Below are 18,106 nucleotides of genomic sequence, written 5' to 3'. Positions count from 1 at the left end.
TTTTATAACTATTCTCATTGTTTGATATATACATATACACACGTATATATTGAGCGTTTTACATTTGTGCCATTCTAGTCAAAATGTCGAATCGACGATTAAACGTTATTTATTTTGCACGCCAACTGATATGTATAACGAATTTGCCTAATTTATCACATAAATTGTAGATGAAAAATAAAACGATAAGTACGAGAAATTTTAATACAATAGCTATTGTTTTATTTTCTTGTGACTGTCTATTTATATTACATGGGATGACTATTTCGGATTTCATAGACTTCATGTTCAAAAAAACAACGAAAGAGACAAAAGAATCTGTAGCATATGCCTTTTTTGATAAAATTGTATGGTAAATTTCTACATGAACTAATTGATAAGATCTGAAATGCTGACGTTATTTTTATTTTCTTATACCGAATTTGAAAAGTAGCGTTCAAGGGATGCTTAATTCCAATAATACTAAATATCGTATTTTGTGGCCTGAAAAAAGTAAAGTACTGGTATTATCAGTGGCTTTGAATGTTGAGTGTCAAAAAAATTTATTTAACATGTGACGACAATTGATTGATATGTATTAAATTCCATGATCTTAACATGTTTTTTTTGCTTGATATGATCTATGAGGTATGTATGAAAGGGAATTTAGGACTTGCTTAAAAATTACTAGACTCAAACCTTTATAAAACTATGATGATGTATTAATCAATTATTTACAAAAGTATATTACAATCTGCTTTCTCGTTTGGAAAAAAATAAAAAAAAACGAAAAACGACAAAATATCAACAGATTAAATGAAAAACATTTAATTGACACATCATTGTTCTTTGTTTTTCGCTTTTTTAGGCATTATAAAACAGCTTCGCGGTTGAATTTTGGCCCAAAGTTTTTTTACATTGCCAGTATCAACTACCTCCAAGATACTCGTTGTTTCAACCCCATCGATGCGAATGGGCGTTAGAAATCTGTAAAATTCATATGAATTTTACACATCGAACATTCTTTTTTTTTTTACTTGAAGGAACTTAATTCTGTAATCCAGTCGGATGTGCAAATTTGAAAGTGGTCGTTTGACAAACATCTGAAAATAAAAGTTTCATTTTCTCAAAATTTGATTCTTATTCACTTTGAATGTTGCGGTAAATATATCTTTTTTGATCACAAACCTTCAGAGATAACCGGAACATCTTCAACTGTTTCGGGTAACGAAAATCCATAGTCTTTACTTTCAGTATGCTCGAGTTGATCACGTACTTTCTTAGCTTCATTACCAGTAACAGAAAAAGCATATTTTCTCTTTCTTGTTTGTTTCATGGATATTGGCTCTTCGGGGATGACTTCCTTGATGATCGTTTTAGTGAGTAAACTGCGTATTACACGCCTACCTTCAGGCACACTCACGATTGAATCGACGCTAGTCGCTCTGCGACCTCGACCTGTCGTATTCCTTTTTTCCGCTTTACTCTTTGACTTTACAGTTCTTGTGTCAATTAAAATTTTTTCGATGTCTCCCGGTTCTGACTGGACAGAGCACTTACGCCTGCGAATTGTGGGCTCTGAACTGGAAGGTCTCGTAGTCTGGATTGCTCGTATAATTTCTGCCCTGGCTGGTGGGTTACTCAAGTTGATGATATTGTTACTGGTTTCCTTTGCCAGTGACGAGGCTCGCGTCTTCCTCAAACATCGTTTATTATCTTCTTTCGCTGTGGGTGTAGCCTGATCATTTTCCTGGACTACCGCACCTGCTCTTTTTTTTCTAGTGGTGGTTGATTGTTGTTCATTTTTCGATACGGTCCTGGCTCTGGTTGGTCTTATTTTTGACAATCCTTTTTTATCATTGTCTACGGACTCAGCTATTCTACTTTGAGTGTGAGACATTGGCAGATCATCGTTGGCAGGTACCGATTCAGTAGATGTGATTTGTTCGTCATCCTTGGATATCCATCCGGCCTTTGAGCGTTTGTCAGCAACTATCGAAGTATTTTTTTTAAATTTAGATGCTCTCGACGACCGCACTGTAAATACTTGTTGTTCTTCAGCCATTTCGTCAGTTTTCAAATCAACATTTTCTTTAGCAACAGATGCAGCTCTAGTTTTCCTAGTGGGTTTCACTGTAGGGGCTACATCCTTGGTAGAAGATCCAGCTCTCCTCGTGCGTATTGTTGTAGTTGATTTTGATGACTCTGATAATTCAATTACTTTTTTGGGTCGTCCTCGAGTTCGTTTTGTAAGAGTGGATTTGCTAAAATACTCTTCCTTACAATCATCCGTCGGCTCCATAAGTGGGTTGTTTGGTAAAGTCAACATGTTGCTATCTTCCTCAGGTTCTTCAACATCAGACGATGATGAGACTTTTTCGATGAATATGTTTGGAACATCGGATGTTTTTTTTACATGTTCCGATATTTTTTCCATTTCCTCTGACAATGACGTACTTTGGTTTATTCGGTCTGTAAATATTGAAGGCATTATAAAATAGGTTTGAGGTTGCCGTGAAGTTGTTCCCACGGGGTTTTCTACATTACCAGTATGATCTAGTTCCAAGACACTCATTATCTCATCCCCATCGAAGCGAATTGGCGTTAGAAATCTGAAAAATTCATACAAATTTAATACATTGAAATTTTTTTTTTTACTTGAAGGAACTTACTTCTGTAATCCAATTGGATGTGCAAATTTGAAAGTGGTCGTTTGACAAACATCTGAAAATAAAATTTGCGTTCATTCTCTCAAAATTCGATTTTTAGTTACTTAAGCTAGTTGTTTCCTAAATCAAAAGTATTTAAAAAGGTACGAAATTTTCAGCAAAACTAATCTAAGCGTCGAGAAATATGTTTAAAAAATTTGAGACCGATTAACCACGTCGTTATTATAATATCCTCGTCAAAAAATCACTCTTTTAATATTAGAGCAATGGTACAAACACTACATAGTCTCATTATTTAAAAAATTGTAACTTACCGCCTATTTATAAATAATTGAAAAACTACTGAAAACTATCTTAGGCAGTAAAGAAACACATACATTTTTTTGAGATTTTTTTACAACATAGTTTTAAAGTAATAGTAATCAAAATAGTGCTCTTCGTTTGATTTTGGAAGATACACTGTAAAAAAAGTCTTGTGTATATGTACCACATTGTTCATAAAATTACAGTCGTAATAGTCAAAATACCAACTAAAGAGTAGTAGATACCAACCATTGCAATTGTACTACGTTGTACGTAGGTCTTTTTATTCCCAACGCCCGTCATAGTAACTTTACTAAGTTCATCATAATAAATTTACTACTTGTATTGTTCAGTTTTATAAATCTCGTAGTAACATTACCATGTTGACTGTAAAGTTTATGTAGGATTTTATATTTACGAAACGATTATTTACAACTTCAATACAGAAAATAAACATGCATAAATTGTTTCTTTATATTCGTCTTAAACTTCATTAATAGAAATAACAGTCGTGTTCACACTATTTGTTGTTTGAGTATTAAGTATCTTGCAAAAGTAAAATACTCCATCATGGCAGGCATTATAATTACTGTAGTAAATTTACTATTCTTATTGTAAATATATCAAGTCCAGAGTAGGTCTTTTTATTTTCAATGTCCGTCGCAGTATTTATAATATTGATAGTTTTTACAGTAAAACCAAGAGTATCACGTAAGGAGCAACACCACATTGTCACATGAGCACAAGTTACAAATAGGTAGATGCATATGTTTATGTACCTACGTACGGAGAGGTATTCACATTTCTCTCTGATATTTTAAATTCGTCATGTTAACCCATAAGTGCCGCATTTAGCATATCTTAGTAAAACTAAAACCTGACACTATTTTGAAGTTTAGAATTAAGTGGTGCCAGGGAAATCGTAATCACAATCGTGCCAAGCAGACGACATGCAGAAAATAAACAATCAGTAAATTTACACCGAAGAAGCAATATTTTTATTGCAGTGTACCGAATACCGAATTGCTCGTATACATGTTTCACATTATGTTTAGCTTTTTCCCCCCATTTTGGTGCTATGTCAGTGGAAATTGCATTATCAATCGATAACTTCTCGTGCCTATGTTGGTAAAGATGTCATAAGAAATTTTTCTTATTGTTTGCTTTCATTTTAATAACCTCTAAATGTACTTTGTTGAATATACAAGTTCACCTATTACATATACTTACACTTGCTCAGCCTTACAACTACATGTACAATCCAATCGTTTATCATTTTTCCTCTGAGTTATGGCGATATCAAGTTCATAGGGGGTAACGAACAAGCCTCCCATATCAATAAAACCAATTAAATAAGTCATGTGTATTATTTTACCGAGCTACATTTAAACTGATACCTGTCATGTTTTAGATCTACCAAAAATGCGCTAGATGCGTCATTCGTGGGTTAACATAACGAAAACAAATACGGGATGATAGTTGAACATAACCTTATTATTGTATATTTATACATACGATTAACCTATACATTGGGAAACAACTACCTTAAATGTTACGGTAAATATGTCTTTTTTGATCACAAACCTTCAGAGATAACCGGAACATCTTCAACTGTTTCGGGTAACGAAAACTTATAGTCTTCACTTTCAGTATGCTCGAGTTGATCATGTACTTTCTTAGCTACCAAATGTTTTTTTGGGGTATCTGCTTCATCGTTCACATTATCCTTTGATTAATTTATAAGTTAATTTATTAAATCATTTTATATACATATGCGGCCTTATAAATCCTTTTACATATTTTTGACCTTATACATTTAGCTCACCTCAGTAAAATCGTAACTAGGCGCACGAGACTTGCACTGAATTCTGAGGATTGATTGCGGCGTTTGAGTATCCAAGTTGTTTATTTTTTCATTCTCTTTCCGTTGCACAAGTGGTGTGCTACATATTTTAGTCATGCTAAGCCTACAGTCAGATGATCCCGATTGATCCAAATCTAAAACAAGCAATTGAACGAATACATTAAAATTATAATAAAACGAGGTTCACAAATATATATATATATATATATATATATATATATATATATATGTAGATAAAGTATACAACCATTCAATGTTGAGTCCCTGGATTGGTTGTTAAGTTTTCGCCGCTTTTTGACTATTTCATCATCAGGCTCAATTACCATTTTTAAAGCCGTCTTTCTCGTGAAGATCTTCCGTTTTGGGTATACAACATAATGTGTATCACTCTTGTTATTTATTTGAGTAAAAAAATTTGGTTGAGCATTTATTGTTGCGCATGGCGCAGTTAGAAAAGGCGTATAATTTAATGGTCCAAGCCCATCTCGATCGGGCTTGCGACACGTCTCAAGTGTCTTTTCTACTGCCAAGTTGTAAACATCACCATCAATGTCCCAAGATTGAGACATTGGTTTATGGTGAAATCTACGTGACTCATTGTTGTTACTTATAATGGGATATGGTGAAAATCGTCGTCCCTTGGCCGATTTCGAGGTATTTTTTCTCCAGCTGTTTGCAAAACGTTTTGAGATTTCGGGTACGTTTTTGTGAACCAAATTTAGTAAATTCCAAGCGGTTGAGTTAAAGTTTATTTCCTCATCAATTGATTGATGTGGGTTAAAGTTTTTTTTTACAGAAAAAATGTGGCTGGCTTCCACGTGGCGGTTCGTCAGCAAGTAGTGGATCAATCTAGTTTTGTCATTATAATTTTCTTTGAGATAATTGTCAAAGGCTTTCTCTTCTTCCGGGTTTAAGGAAAGTTGCAAAATTTTTCTGAGCTTTCCATGTTTTTCACATGAGCGGAAGAAACTCGTGAGTAACGGTCCGCAATCCGATGGCGGTCGTGCATGGAATGCTAACAGTAGATGACCCTGTTCCACCGCCAGATCGATCATTATGCGCCGATGATCGGACGATATCACTGGTGGTTTAATAATGAGCAGATAATTTAGAGCTGTTAAAAAAGAAATGATGAAAAAAAATTAATTGACAGCTTGCGAATGTATGTTACATATTTTTAAAATTTGAAAACGTACCTAATTTGTGTTGATTGTTTTTTAAAAGTGAATTTATAGCGAGTTCATGCTGCCAGTCTTCGATGTCATTGCTGGAAACAATTTGGCTTGTCATGATGTTGAAAAAGCCATCGTAATCCTCGTGATCGAGAAGCCAAAAAGCTCGGATGAGTTTAATAATACTAGGACTCAACTTAAAAGCTGCGGGATACTTCATAAGTTGATCGACTGCTGAATTTGAGTCTTTGAGAATCATGCACAGGTCCATGAGCAAGTAGAAGATGATGCAGTGTTTAGTGTACGTTTCAGGTAATTGACCATCTTTATCCTCCTCTTCGTCACTTTTTTCTTCGCAATAGCAGTCAGTTAAAAAACTCCTAAGCAAAGATTGCAGCGATGGAGGAGGATAAAGACCATCTTGACTAGGACACTCACTGTCTGACTCTTCTTTCCATTGCACTTTGAGTGGTGAACAATTTCTGGCAATCAATTGATCAATGAATAAAACATCATTTTCCTTATTGTCCTTCGTACAAGCGTCTCGTCTTTTTTTCTTGTAAGACTCTACAAGCTTATTTCTTGGATACTGAATTTTCGTAAGCGCTGAAATTTGCACGTCATCGCTTTCGTCGATGTTTTGCATTTCCGGCAACAGACCGACATCATAAAACCACAACATAACTTGAAAATAGGCTGCTATTTTTTTAAGGGCCCTTTTATGTTTAGTTAAATCGATTTCAGTATTGGGTAATTTTGATATAACGGTCTTTAAACATTCGAGTTGCTGAACACAGTTATGTAACGTTTTCAACTCAGACTCGTCCATATTGACACCCGACTGATCAAACAACGGCTTGCACAAACGATCGGCCATCAACTTGATTTCAGATCCACATATTTTGGAAGAGCACTGCAAGACAGTGCATAGTTTTTCGTTGGACAGTGCAGTAGCCTCAAATTCTTTTCTATTGAACTTCATATAATGTTCAGTTTCTAAAATCACAACATTTTATTTTGTCAATCACCAATACAGTTATGTGCGAGAAAAATAGTTACAAATTTACCTTTATTTGTCAAATTGTATGCTGAAAAGAATAATTCTACTTCATTACTTGTTGAAGGTTCTAGCTCATTACTTTCTGAAGGTTCTACTTCATTACTTTTTGGAGGTTGTACTGCAGGTGAAGAATTAACAAATTCTAAACAGGCTACAATAGGCTTATCACCGTAAGATGACTTAGACCATGAATCTCTATTAAGATCAACTATCAAGTGCTGGAAGTTTCTGAGTGATACAAAGATTAATCCACTATTTTCTGGTAAAACTAAGTCTCGATTTTCTTCATTAAAATTTTCCCAGTCGGCCCCACCGTACATCACACACGCCTGTTCAACACCAGCTGGTACCTTTAAAAATAATTAGTATCTCATTAAAGCTAAAACCATCTACTATGAGATAAAACTAGTACATGGCACTAAAAACAAATTATACTCACTAGAATAGTACATAAAATTTTGGAAATACAACAATCAAAAACACACAATTGCCCAACGGAATCTTGAATTCTAATAGCATTGCTATCAAGCCCCACCAGAAGTAAGGGCAAACTTCCTGGACGAGCAGGAAAGGCTGACACAGTGGTTATCTTATATGTGAAGGTCCATGATGTTACGTACTCACCAGACGTGACATTCACTACAAATAAACTTTTGTCGCAGCTTATCCAGGCATAGCTGCAGTCGCTGTTTAAAAAGCCACCTGATCTTTGTTCGGAGCGTGGCTCATTCCAGGAGTTGTTTTGTACAGTCTCATCCGGAACTTGAAAATCCGACGACTCCCATAAAGGTAGCTTAAGGCTTATAGTTTTGCGAATCTACGAGAAAGGTTGAATGATATTAAGGACCTACTCGGGCTCAGGTTTACTATCTGGCCGTACGATTTTTAACTTTATAAAGGTTTCAAGTAAAAGAGAGAAGTTGTGTTGTATCAGCATTCCCTATATATTTACATAATTGCAAAATAAATAAATTAGTTAATCAATTTTCGGATGCAACGTTGTGTATTTGTAACTCCACCTATAAACACACTTATAATACATTTGGAATTCCACTTGGAATTGCTTATGGGGTTTTGGTTTGTTGCGTATGGTAACAACAAAACAATAGAGAAAGTTTAAAAGAAGTCGAGGACCTTTACAGAGAAATCCATAAAAATTAATATTTAGTTAGAAAGAAAACTTCAGAAAAAAAGAAATTTTACAGTACATATAAAATATGCGAAAAATTAAATAAAGGCACTCGATTTCACTCTCGAATCAAATTGTTGGTTTAAATCAAAAGAAATTTCAGCTGACGATGAAAAAGAGGAAAAGAATAAAATTAATTTAATAAACAACTCTCAGTTAGAAGTCGAATTAAATGATGCGCAGTTCAAAAAAACTTGTAGTTCCACCATTGATTAACATCAAATTACTTATAAACAATTCAGTAGAAGTAATCGGGATTTATGATTAAGAATCAAATGTATCCTTAATAAATTATAAATTGATAAAATTAAAAAACGAAAATGATAAACTTAAAACAGAAAAAGCTAATTTGATGGCGATTAATGGTGCAACGAAAGCGAATGGAATGATAAATATAAGAGTAAAAATTTATTATATAGAAAAGTCAATTTGATATGTTCGTAGTAGAAAGTGAGGAAATCAAGTTTGATTTCTTAATCGGATTAAATATGATGAAAGAATTTAAATTAATCCAAAATGAAAATTTACAAATATTATGAAAGAAGGAAAAAGAAAAAAATTCTGAATGTATTTATACTAAAAAAATAAATTTTAATAAAAACATAGACACAAATAAGTTTGAAATCTTACTACATGCTCTAAACTTCCATCAAAAAACTAAAATTTATGAATTCACAAGATAAATATAAATCAATTTTTGCAAAAGATAAATATGATGTTGGCTCAGTTAAAGAACACGAAGCTCGCATAGAGTTATTACTGTAGATAAATATTGCAGTAAAAGTCCTTATATAGGTGCACGATTGAAGATAAAAAGGAAATAAAAAAACAAATCTCAATGTTATTAAAATACTAGTTAATAGGAGAATCTTAATCCTTTTGCTGCCTCAGTAACTTTAGCATTTAAACAGACGATGGAAAAAAATCTAGATTATGTATGGACTTTCGAGAACTAAATAAAATAGTTATACCTCAATCGCAAGCATTCCCATTGATTCAAGATCTAATAATAAAAACAAGAGACTGCAAATGTTTCTCCATGTTAGATTCCCTCTAGAGTTTTCCCTGGCTTGCTGTTGTAGCAAAATCTTCTCTGGTAACCCCAGGGCGGTTGGAAGAGTGGCCATGAAACCCCAAATGCTAGAAGCAGATTGTGCTCTAGCTAAACACGTCTCCTGGTATGTCACCAGAGACGTTAGCATTTATTAGATCGGGATAGAGTTCAACGTAATTCACTTGTCCATTAGAGAACAGCGTTTTCGGATAGCCGGGATACCTAGCTGCACGACCCCCAGCTCGGAAAAGTTCCTATGTAACCCCGGCTGTTTTTTGGGGCGGGATTTTCTATGGAATTTTCCTTCAGAGCAATTCCAGAGTTTTTTCCTTGCCCCACAGGTTTTCGGGCCTAAGTGAATGCAAAACAGTGATAGGAGGTAGGGATTAGCGGATCCGATGCACCAGGCAGGGATGGCCGGCCTAACCGACGAGGAGTGGTCCCTGAAACATGAGACTTCTCCGGGGATGCTAAATAACCTGGATCCGATGCTTCGGCAGAGGTCGCCGGCTTCACCGGTGAGGAGTGAACGTCCTGAAATATGGAGTCCTCCCCGGGGAAAGGCTACACAGTGGCGAGTAGACCCGATGCAACGTTGGTGCAAAGAGTGTCAGATTAACTGGCAAGGTGTCTCACCGAAGATACTCACACTGTGCCCATGGATTAGGTGTAACATCAGTAAAAGGGTTGGAAAATGGGTGCGGCAATACATCCCTACACATAGGTGGTGAGCGGGTAGCCCCGGCGACTTGGCCTAAGAACTATCAAGGTAAACTGGGTAAAAAAAAAATAAAATAAGGTGTAAGATAAATGAAAAACAAGGAAAGCAGCCATGGACAACCATAGCACATGAATGCGTAAAGAAATGCAATTAAACAGAACATACAGTTACCGGTTTTGCACCAGTGTTACTTTTCGAAGGTAAAACTATCACGATCCTACCGAAAAAACTAAGAGAAGAAAAAACACTAACAGAATTACAAGCAAGGCATACTATTAACATACGTAGTTAAAAAATCTGTTACAGTCGAAGAAGCCTGACATGATTACAATGACCTAAATAGCAGAAACAAGAGATCAAGATTCTCCGATTTCCCTGGACTAGAGGAGGGGGAGACAATATGCAAGATCTTATCAAAGCAACTGATGAACTTCACAGCAAAAGTGCTCCAACGCTTCGAATACTCCTAAAAAGATATTAACACGCCCAAAGAAAAGCAGCTCACCCACCAGGCCTCCTTTTACAACTTCTCGAAAGCTAACCCAATTAAAACAACAACATAAAGACGCCCTTATTTGCCCAAATGGACAATCAAAATTCACGTCCACAACATTTCCCACCTAAAACCTCACTCCTAATACACAGCATCACAGCTCGACTTTAGCTCACAAAAACTCCTCTACAAATGGCAAACTTCTGCGGTATCACTGCCAATGACGTCTTACTACCCATAGAGAATAACGTCGACTTTTTATCTCCAAACACAAACCTTATCCAAGTATCCATTATCGAGGGGCACTTAAAATAAATTTAAAATAATTAAAATAAAAATAAATAAATTGTTTGTAATAACATTCTTATTATTATAAATTAAAATAATGATAAAAGTATATAGAAGAGGTTAGGGGTAATGGGCACTGCATGCATACCACCTTGCATGAGCGTATGCAACAGCCCTGGTATACACACAATCCATGCAGTCTGATAGCATGACATGCACTTTCCACACCATGCTTGCAGTGTGCGCTCAGAAATTACGACAGGTGGACATCACGGTGCTTTCACGTGTGCTCCAGGCCGTGCTCCACAGTCGCGGTCGTGCTATCACAATGCTATCGGGGTGAGTATATATACTTTATAGAATAAGTATTGGGTCATGGACAAAATTTTCACAGACAGAATTTCCGCCAATATTTCCAAGTACAAAATACCGTTATCAGTCGATAAATGTATCAAGCTAACTATACTCGAGAAGTCATAAATTTTAATGCTGAACTTTTTAGATGTTTACAAAACAAAATGAAAGCTTTTTTAATTTTTTCTTTTTAGTTCCTTAGCTAGATCGTTTGGTATAAGAATTATAAAGAAAATGGAGGTATGCATTTATTTTGTAAATCATGGTATTAAAATAAGAGCAGCAAATGAGATATCATGGTATTTGCAATACTGTATCATATCATATGATGTTTGAAAAAAACTGTCATTATCTAAAGTATTTAATTTAAATAATATTTAGTTTATTGAACATTAAAACTATATAGCATATGATATTTTACGCAAAAAGTCCCATGTACATTAGTGTACACACATGTTTATCCGTTGTTATGACAAACAACTTGAAAAAAATAATTTAAAATTCTTAATGTTTAAGTTAAAAAATCTCAACTAGGGCGTGAAAGTATCGCATCTATCAATTCGTATTTATCAATTTTTGTTTAATGACCCATATACATTTGCATAGACAGACACACAGACACATATTGATTTATTTGTTTAATTATTTATAAATCTAATACTTCATAGGCTCGATGGATTAGACAAATACTTTGCTTATGAAAATGTTCATATAACTATGCAGCGAGCCCAACATAAAGTGAAACATACATCTATTTGCAAGCGCTACGATTCAATTAAAGAATTCGGCAAGCAGATGCAGGAAAATCCATCGCTCTTAAAGTTTATTGATAAAAAAGGCAATAAAACTTCCCTCTCTGCAGAGTTGTTAAACTCTTCATCTCATGGATACCACGTTATTCTCTATGACAAGGATTTTTTGAATAAGTTTAATGAAGAAAATAGTATATTTGTAGACGCTACATTTAAGACGAGTCCAAATATTAATGGAATGCACCAAATTTTAACCATTATGAGCAAGAAATATAATTCGGTAAAAAAGCTATTTTTTATCACCATATTTTATAATGTTAATTCTTGAGGTGAATTATTACCTTTATGAAAGTTGAGCAGCTATTGCACCTAAATTAAAATTTATGGTAAAGTATTACTCAACGGATCTACTATTTAAATTTCAAAGCATGTTGCCGACCAAAGTCGAAAAAATGCATTCAAATTTTAAATTCTAGAGTTAGTCTTATAAGGCATTTTTATTATTTCACCCAAATTTTTAGCTTTTTTTGGCTAAAAGTCGAGCCATATGTTACAAAAAAACTAGGAGCAGGTTGTTTGATTAATCTTTTTTCTAAGAAAGTCCGAAACTCGGGGCTAACCTCAGTACGTAAACAAGCGGATACGTATCTATGTAGGTATATATATTGAGCCTGCTACTCAATATTTTCAAGTGTGATAGTCTATAATGTCACACAAATGGATAGGACAAGCATGATGAGCCACCTTAAATCTATATAATTATCTATGGACGCGTTCGCAAATCGTATGTATATATTTGTATTGAAAGATTTACGTTGAAAAAAAAATTCTGTTAGAAAAGATTTATTGCTCTCACAGGGCAGAGCAATCTTCCAATCATATTTTATTTTAAAATTTCTGTTACCTCACCCAAAAATGGCTCTTCTCTCTTTACTACCGAAAATGCATTATTGTTCAATTATTCAACATAAGAATCTGTTGAAAAAATTACCGAATGGGTTTAAAGTTGTCTAGTTTCACATTATAAATAAATATTATTAATACTCTTTTTTTCATAATGTTGAATATTAAGTTAACATAGTAATTTATAATAAAAAAAAATTAAATCTTCAGCTCCAATAGAACCGGAATTATGAATTTTTGAAAATTAGTCTTCAAGTTAAAAACTCGCTTTCATCGAATTTTCGACCGCTTATATTATCTAAAATACGTAAAAAAAAAAAACCTCGAACTTTTATGTTTTTTGCTAAAAGTAGAGTCTGGAAAAAAAAAAATTCAGCCAATTCTGAGATGTGTTGGTCAAAAAGTGCTCGGTTTTTAAAAGAATGACCCATTTACGTACATCAGCGTTGGTATTCTGATACCGTCTGTCATTTATAACCATGAAGCCAATTTTTACGTCTTTCTCGGCAAATATCTTTGGAAAGTGCCCCATTACAGGCTTGCTAACATAGAGAAAGAAACTTAGTAGGTTAAAAAATATGACCATACATTTATAAAGCGCAAAAATGTAGTATATATATCGTTCGATTTTTGGAAAAATCACGCATTCTGACTAACGACATCGTGAGCCTTGTGAAAAATAATTAGATTTATAATATCAAAAAACATTGAAAAATGCCAAGTTAAAAAAGAAATTAAAAAATAATCACACAATGCCTAATAGCATCCGTGTAACAACGATATCCTCACACATAAAAAAAAAAAAAAAAAAAAAAAAAAAATTCTAATCATCAATCATAATTAAATAATTTATATACATTATTTATGTTTTGAATGTATACCATTTCTCTTGCACTCACGCATTAACAAATGTTATAATTGGTTGGAAAAAAGCTCTAAGCCATTCGAAACTTGTTGATGCTGTTTTTAACCATTCATAACTAGATCGGTAGTAGAAGTTGTAAGCAAATAAAAAATTGACAAAACTCATAACTTATCATTTTTACAGTTTTAAGTGTTAAATTGCATAGATACATTAAATTCCTAAATCTTTTTAATATTCGTAATTTATTTTTAATTATTAATAAGTTTTTAACTCTTTAATGTTTAAACTGCCAAGTAATATATTATTATAAATAAGTTTTAACCTACCAATCATGTCCAGTGTAATAAATATTGTAAAAAAAAATCGATTACGTCTTATATAATTTTAAAATTTTTTAATTCCTGATCACTATTTTTCATGAATTTTACATATATGCAAGTTAAACTATTGAAATTTAGCATATTTTTATTTTAGGCTGTAATACGAAAAGCTAAGTCAAAAAAATATAGGATATATTTGAGACAAAATAATAAGGAGAACAATAATATTGGCTATGAAATTATGAAGAAAATTTTGTTAATACCACTTTTTCCAGCTGATAAAGCTGAAAAAGCATTTAAAATAATAAGAAAACTTATAAAAAAAAGTTTTAAAAATGATCAGAAGAAATTAGCCAAACGGAAAAGATTTTGGGATGTTTACTTTCGAAATGAATGGATGGTTAAAGTTACTCCGGAAGTATTTAGCATATTTAATATGGTAGATAGAACCAATAATAAACTTGAATCCTATCACAAGATTTTGAATTCGAAGTTGAGAACCAAACCAAGTACAGATATATTCATAGGTGAGTATGTGTCTACAAGATAGTTCTATTGATATAATTATCGTTCAGATATAAATAAAACAAACAAACAAGTAAATTTTAACTGGAAAATAATTTAGTGTATACAAGTGTTTAAGGACAGTCCGGAAAAAATTTAAGTTCTTTCCTTGTCGACTGTCTGTCAATCCTTTCGTTCCTAAAAAAATTAGTAGGATAAATTATTTATTGTAAGTGCAATAAGTTATCCATAGAACGGTATGGTTAAACGAGTAAAACTATTGTGAACTAATCGGAAATATTAAAGCGATATGTGGTGATATTTGTATAATCAACTTTTATCAATGCAATTAATTGACGAAAGAAGAAGTATCATGCATTTTTTTTTTTAAATAAATATGAGGCCTGACTTAAGTGAGATTAATCATGACTTCGAAATAAAAGACAACTATTCGTCGTTCGTTTAACATCTGATTATAAACCTTTCTCATCTAACTTTAAATCAATCTGAACAAGTCTGAGTCAGAATTAACCTCCGAGTTGCGTCGGAAACCCACCACTGTCCAGTGCAGCAGTGCTTTATACCAAATGGATCCAATATGTATCCAAAACTGAGAACACAATCATCCATTTCCTTTAACATCTTTCTATTCGATGTTACTATAAACACATATATAGATGTAACGGGTATATGCGTTTCACGTATTCATGTGATGTCATCATCCAGTACTTTATACCAAATGGACCCATTATGGATCCAAAATTGCGAACACAATCATCCATTTCCTTTAACATCTTTCTATTCGATGTCAGTGTAATCACATGTATATATATATAAAAACACATGGTATTAGCCACGATGTAAAAATACAAGGTGCGGCCCGCGCGGCGTTGCGCATCCATTTTGATTGATCAATGCTTCCACCATGATGTAAGAATATAAGGTGTGGCGTTCCAAAGTCTCATTTTCGTGCCGTTCTGCGCCTTTCAACACGACGCCATATTGGAGGGAGATGTGACTACTACAGCGGCGAAGAGCCTGTACAATGAAACGAAGCCGCTAAAGTTGAAACTAAAACTTATCCCATGCACGCATCTCACCTCGAATTGAGATATATATATTTATATATTTGTGTATATATACGTAAACTGATCATCGTTTATCTGTTTAATTAGTTTTTTCTGTGCAAATATTGCCAAATTGGGTGTTTGGTCACTGAAACAACTGGATTGAAAATATTGAAATAAAAAATATATATTGTTTCAGGAGTTTCTTGATGTTAATACGCTTTATATTTTAAAAGCTATTGAAATTCGCAGACAGACATGGCGGTGCGAATCAAAATGGATGTGCAACGCCACACATTATATTTCTTACATCATGGCTTCCACCGCGCCGCCATGTCTGTCTGCGGATTTCAAAAGTTTTTAAAATATAAAACATATATTAGCATCAAGAAACTCGTGAAACAATGTATATTTTTTGCTTCAATACTTTCATTCCAGTTGTTTTAGTGACCAAACACCCAATTCGGCAATATTTGCACATAAAAAACTGAACAAACAGGTAAACGATGATCATTTTACGTATATATGTACAAATATATAAATATATATATCTCAATTCGAGGTGAGATGCATGGGATAAGTTTTAGTTTCAACTTAAGCGGCTTCGTTTCATTGTACAGGCTCTTCGCCGCTGTAGTATATAGCCACGTCTCCCTCAAATATGGCGTCGCAATGGAAGGCGCAAAACGGCACGAAAATGAGACGTCGGTACGCCGCACCGCGTATTTTTACATCATGGTATTAGCTAGTAGCTACAGCTACATAAAGTTGCGTTCGAAAATTAATCTATTTTGCAATATGTAAATATTTCTTTACCTCAAAACTGATAGAAAATGCTTCTTTCTTTTACTTCTCAAATTAAAAATCATGCGGCCGGTTTTTTCCGGAATATGCTCGAACATTTGAATGGAAGTCGACTTACCTCGCAGCTGGTTTCTATAAGTTGATTCATTTCTATACCACAAAAAAACCTTATAACTTGTCAATGTCAATATTTTTAAACAAGTTTCGAGGGTACAAACGTTGCTTCCCGCGAAAATGAAATAGGGCTAATTTGAAATAAGCGACGGAAATACAGTTACACAAACGTGTTTTGCAAATGTTATTGAAAAATTTTACGAGTGTTAATAAAAAAAAAGGCAAATTTACTAGTTGATAAAAAAACAGTTCTAAACTTTGATCACGACTCAACAATTACGATTTACTGCCACGTAGAATCACACTGCTAACGAACGTTATACTTAAGCTGATGAAAACTGAATGCTATAACTTTCTTCACAACTTCACGCGATATACTATTATATTATGTGTGCTTGTGCTTACTCTGACAATGTGTGATAATGACTTGACAACAAATAGATGGACGACAAGTGTATGAGTTGTCGTTCATCTATTTGTCGTCACATCATTAAAGCTTATCCTGATAATGTGTTGATAATGATGTGACAACAAATAGCTGGATTTGTTACACAACGCTCGACTACCATATTAGTGGCGGTAAAGACGAAAAGTATATGTATCCAATACCTTTATTATTTTAGTATACAACGTGATATTTGCGCACACTACTGAATAATATTTTTTTAGTAAAAAAAATAAAATGCATTCAGTCATAGCTTTTCTTCAACATTTTACCAGTTAGGTATTTCTAATGCATTACTTTATTAAATATGTTTTATTGTTTTTAAATACTTCACCAGCGAGGGCGGCGAGAGCGGCGAGCGTTATACCAAGTGCAAAAGAGATAGCGGTATGTTGAGCTGTCTGTCTATCTATTTGTTGTCAAATCATTATCACACAGGGGAAGACAATCACACGTGGTATAATATACTACGTGCATCATGCGTGTGATGAGGTGTTTTCCGCAATCGTTACCAGAGCAAGTAATTTTCGGTAAGTTGCGCTCTACATTACCGTCAGATCGGAAAGTCAACTATATATACCTTTAATTTACTGGCGCTCTGTAGCTCTGTTGTACGAGTAGTCCGGTAGCTGAAGCAATCAATAAGGAACAAATCGGAGATAGCGTCCAAACTTTGCAGATCGCTTTGTATTATGGTCTGTAAACATGGAAAAATAGTTTTGTCCAACCAAACCACGGGCTTCAATTGTTATTAAACAATTCGTAAAAATTTACCATTTTTTTTCTTAGTTTTTCTCATATAACTTTTTTTGTGGCTGTCGGATTGCAAAAATAGCTAAAGATATTTTGTTCGTTATTTAATTATCTACCAATCTGTGTAAATTAGATCATTGGAAGACTTTTTTTCGCGAAGTTATAATGCAAAAAAGTGCAAAAATCGTCGTTATAAATTGTCATTTTGAAACATCCATAACTTTTATAATGTTTGATGAAAATGCTTCAAAATTTGGTATTCGATAGATCTTATAGAGATCTTAAGCCATGCTCAAGGCTTTTCTTGTATTATGAAAAATAACGTAAATAAACTATAATTAATTAAAAAATTCATTTGATTGTCCTGATCGTTAAAATTGAGCTAGACTGAAACTTTAAAATGGATTTTATTCAGAATACAAAGGACTTCAAT

At 33.7% G+C, this 18,106-nt stretch overlaps 1 protein-coding gene and 1 long non-coding RNA gene across 2 annotated transcripts; both read right to left on the bottom strand.

The window, feature by feature from the left end:
* Positions 1–737: 737 nt before the first annotated feature.
* On the bottom strand, positions 738–16,830 carry LOC149373150 (uncharacterized). The gene is made up of 9 exons (XM_089597843.1): positions 16,480–16,830; positions 7,487–7,864; positions 7,055–7,397; positions 6,012–6,983; positions 5,063–5,929; positions 4,777–4,949; positions 4,536–4,677; positions 1,168–2,421; positions 738–1,082 (listed from the first exon to the last, which is right to left on the bottom strand). Exons 1-9 carry the CDS (start codon positions 16,507–16,509, stop codon positions 1,027–1,029), a joined length of 4,215 nt encoding a protein of 1,404 aa, XP_089453969.1. The 5' UTR covers positions 16,510–16,830; the 3' UTR covers positions 738–1,026.
* On the bottom strand, positions 2,426–2,733 carry LOC149373151 (uncharacterized). Its single transcript, XR_016293453.1, has 3 exons — positions 2,652–2,733; positions 2,527–2,591; positions 2,426–2,451 (listed from the first exon to the last, which is right to left on the bottom strand). It is a non-coding gene; the product is annotated as an uncharacterized LOC149373151 (long non-coding RNA).
* Positions 16,831–18,106: the final 1,276 nt, after the last annotated feature.

The sequence above is a fragment of the Copidosoma floridanum genome, unplaced genomic scaffold (assembly GCF_036245765.1).
Source record: "Copidosoma floridanum isolate Cflo_tuat_1 unplaced genomic scaffold, Cflo_Japanese_pri ptg000040l, whole genome shotgun sequence".
NCBI lineage: Eukaryota > Metazoa > Arthropoda > Insecta > Hymenoptera > Encyrtidae > Copidosoma > Copidosoma floridanum.
This window is presented reverse-complemented; position numbering and strand designations above follow the sequence as displayed.

What these genes read in the sequence shown, in the direction of transcription:
- LOC149373150 (XM_089597843.1), bottom strand. Translation starts at nt 16,509, where the DNA reads ATGAATCAACTTATAGAAACCAGCTGCGAG. An exon ending in TTATAGAAACCAGCTGCGAG is followed by an intron (nt 7,865 to 16,479) that starts GTAAGTCGACTT and finishes CCTTTCTCGTAG; the next exon opens with ATTCGCAAAACTATAAGCCT. An exon ending in AAATTTTATGTACTATTCTA is followed by an intron (nt 7,398 to 7,486) that starts GTGAGTATAATT and finishes TTATTTTTAAAG; the next exon opens with GTACCAGCTGGTGTTGAACA.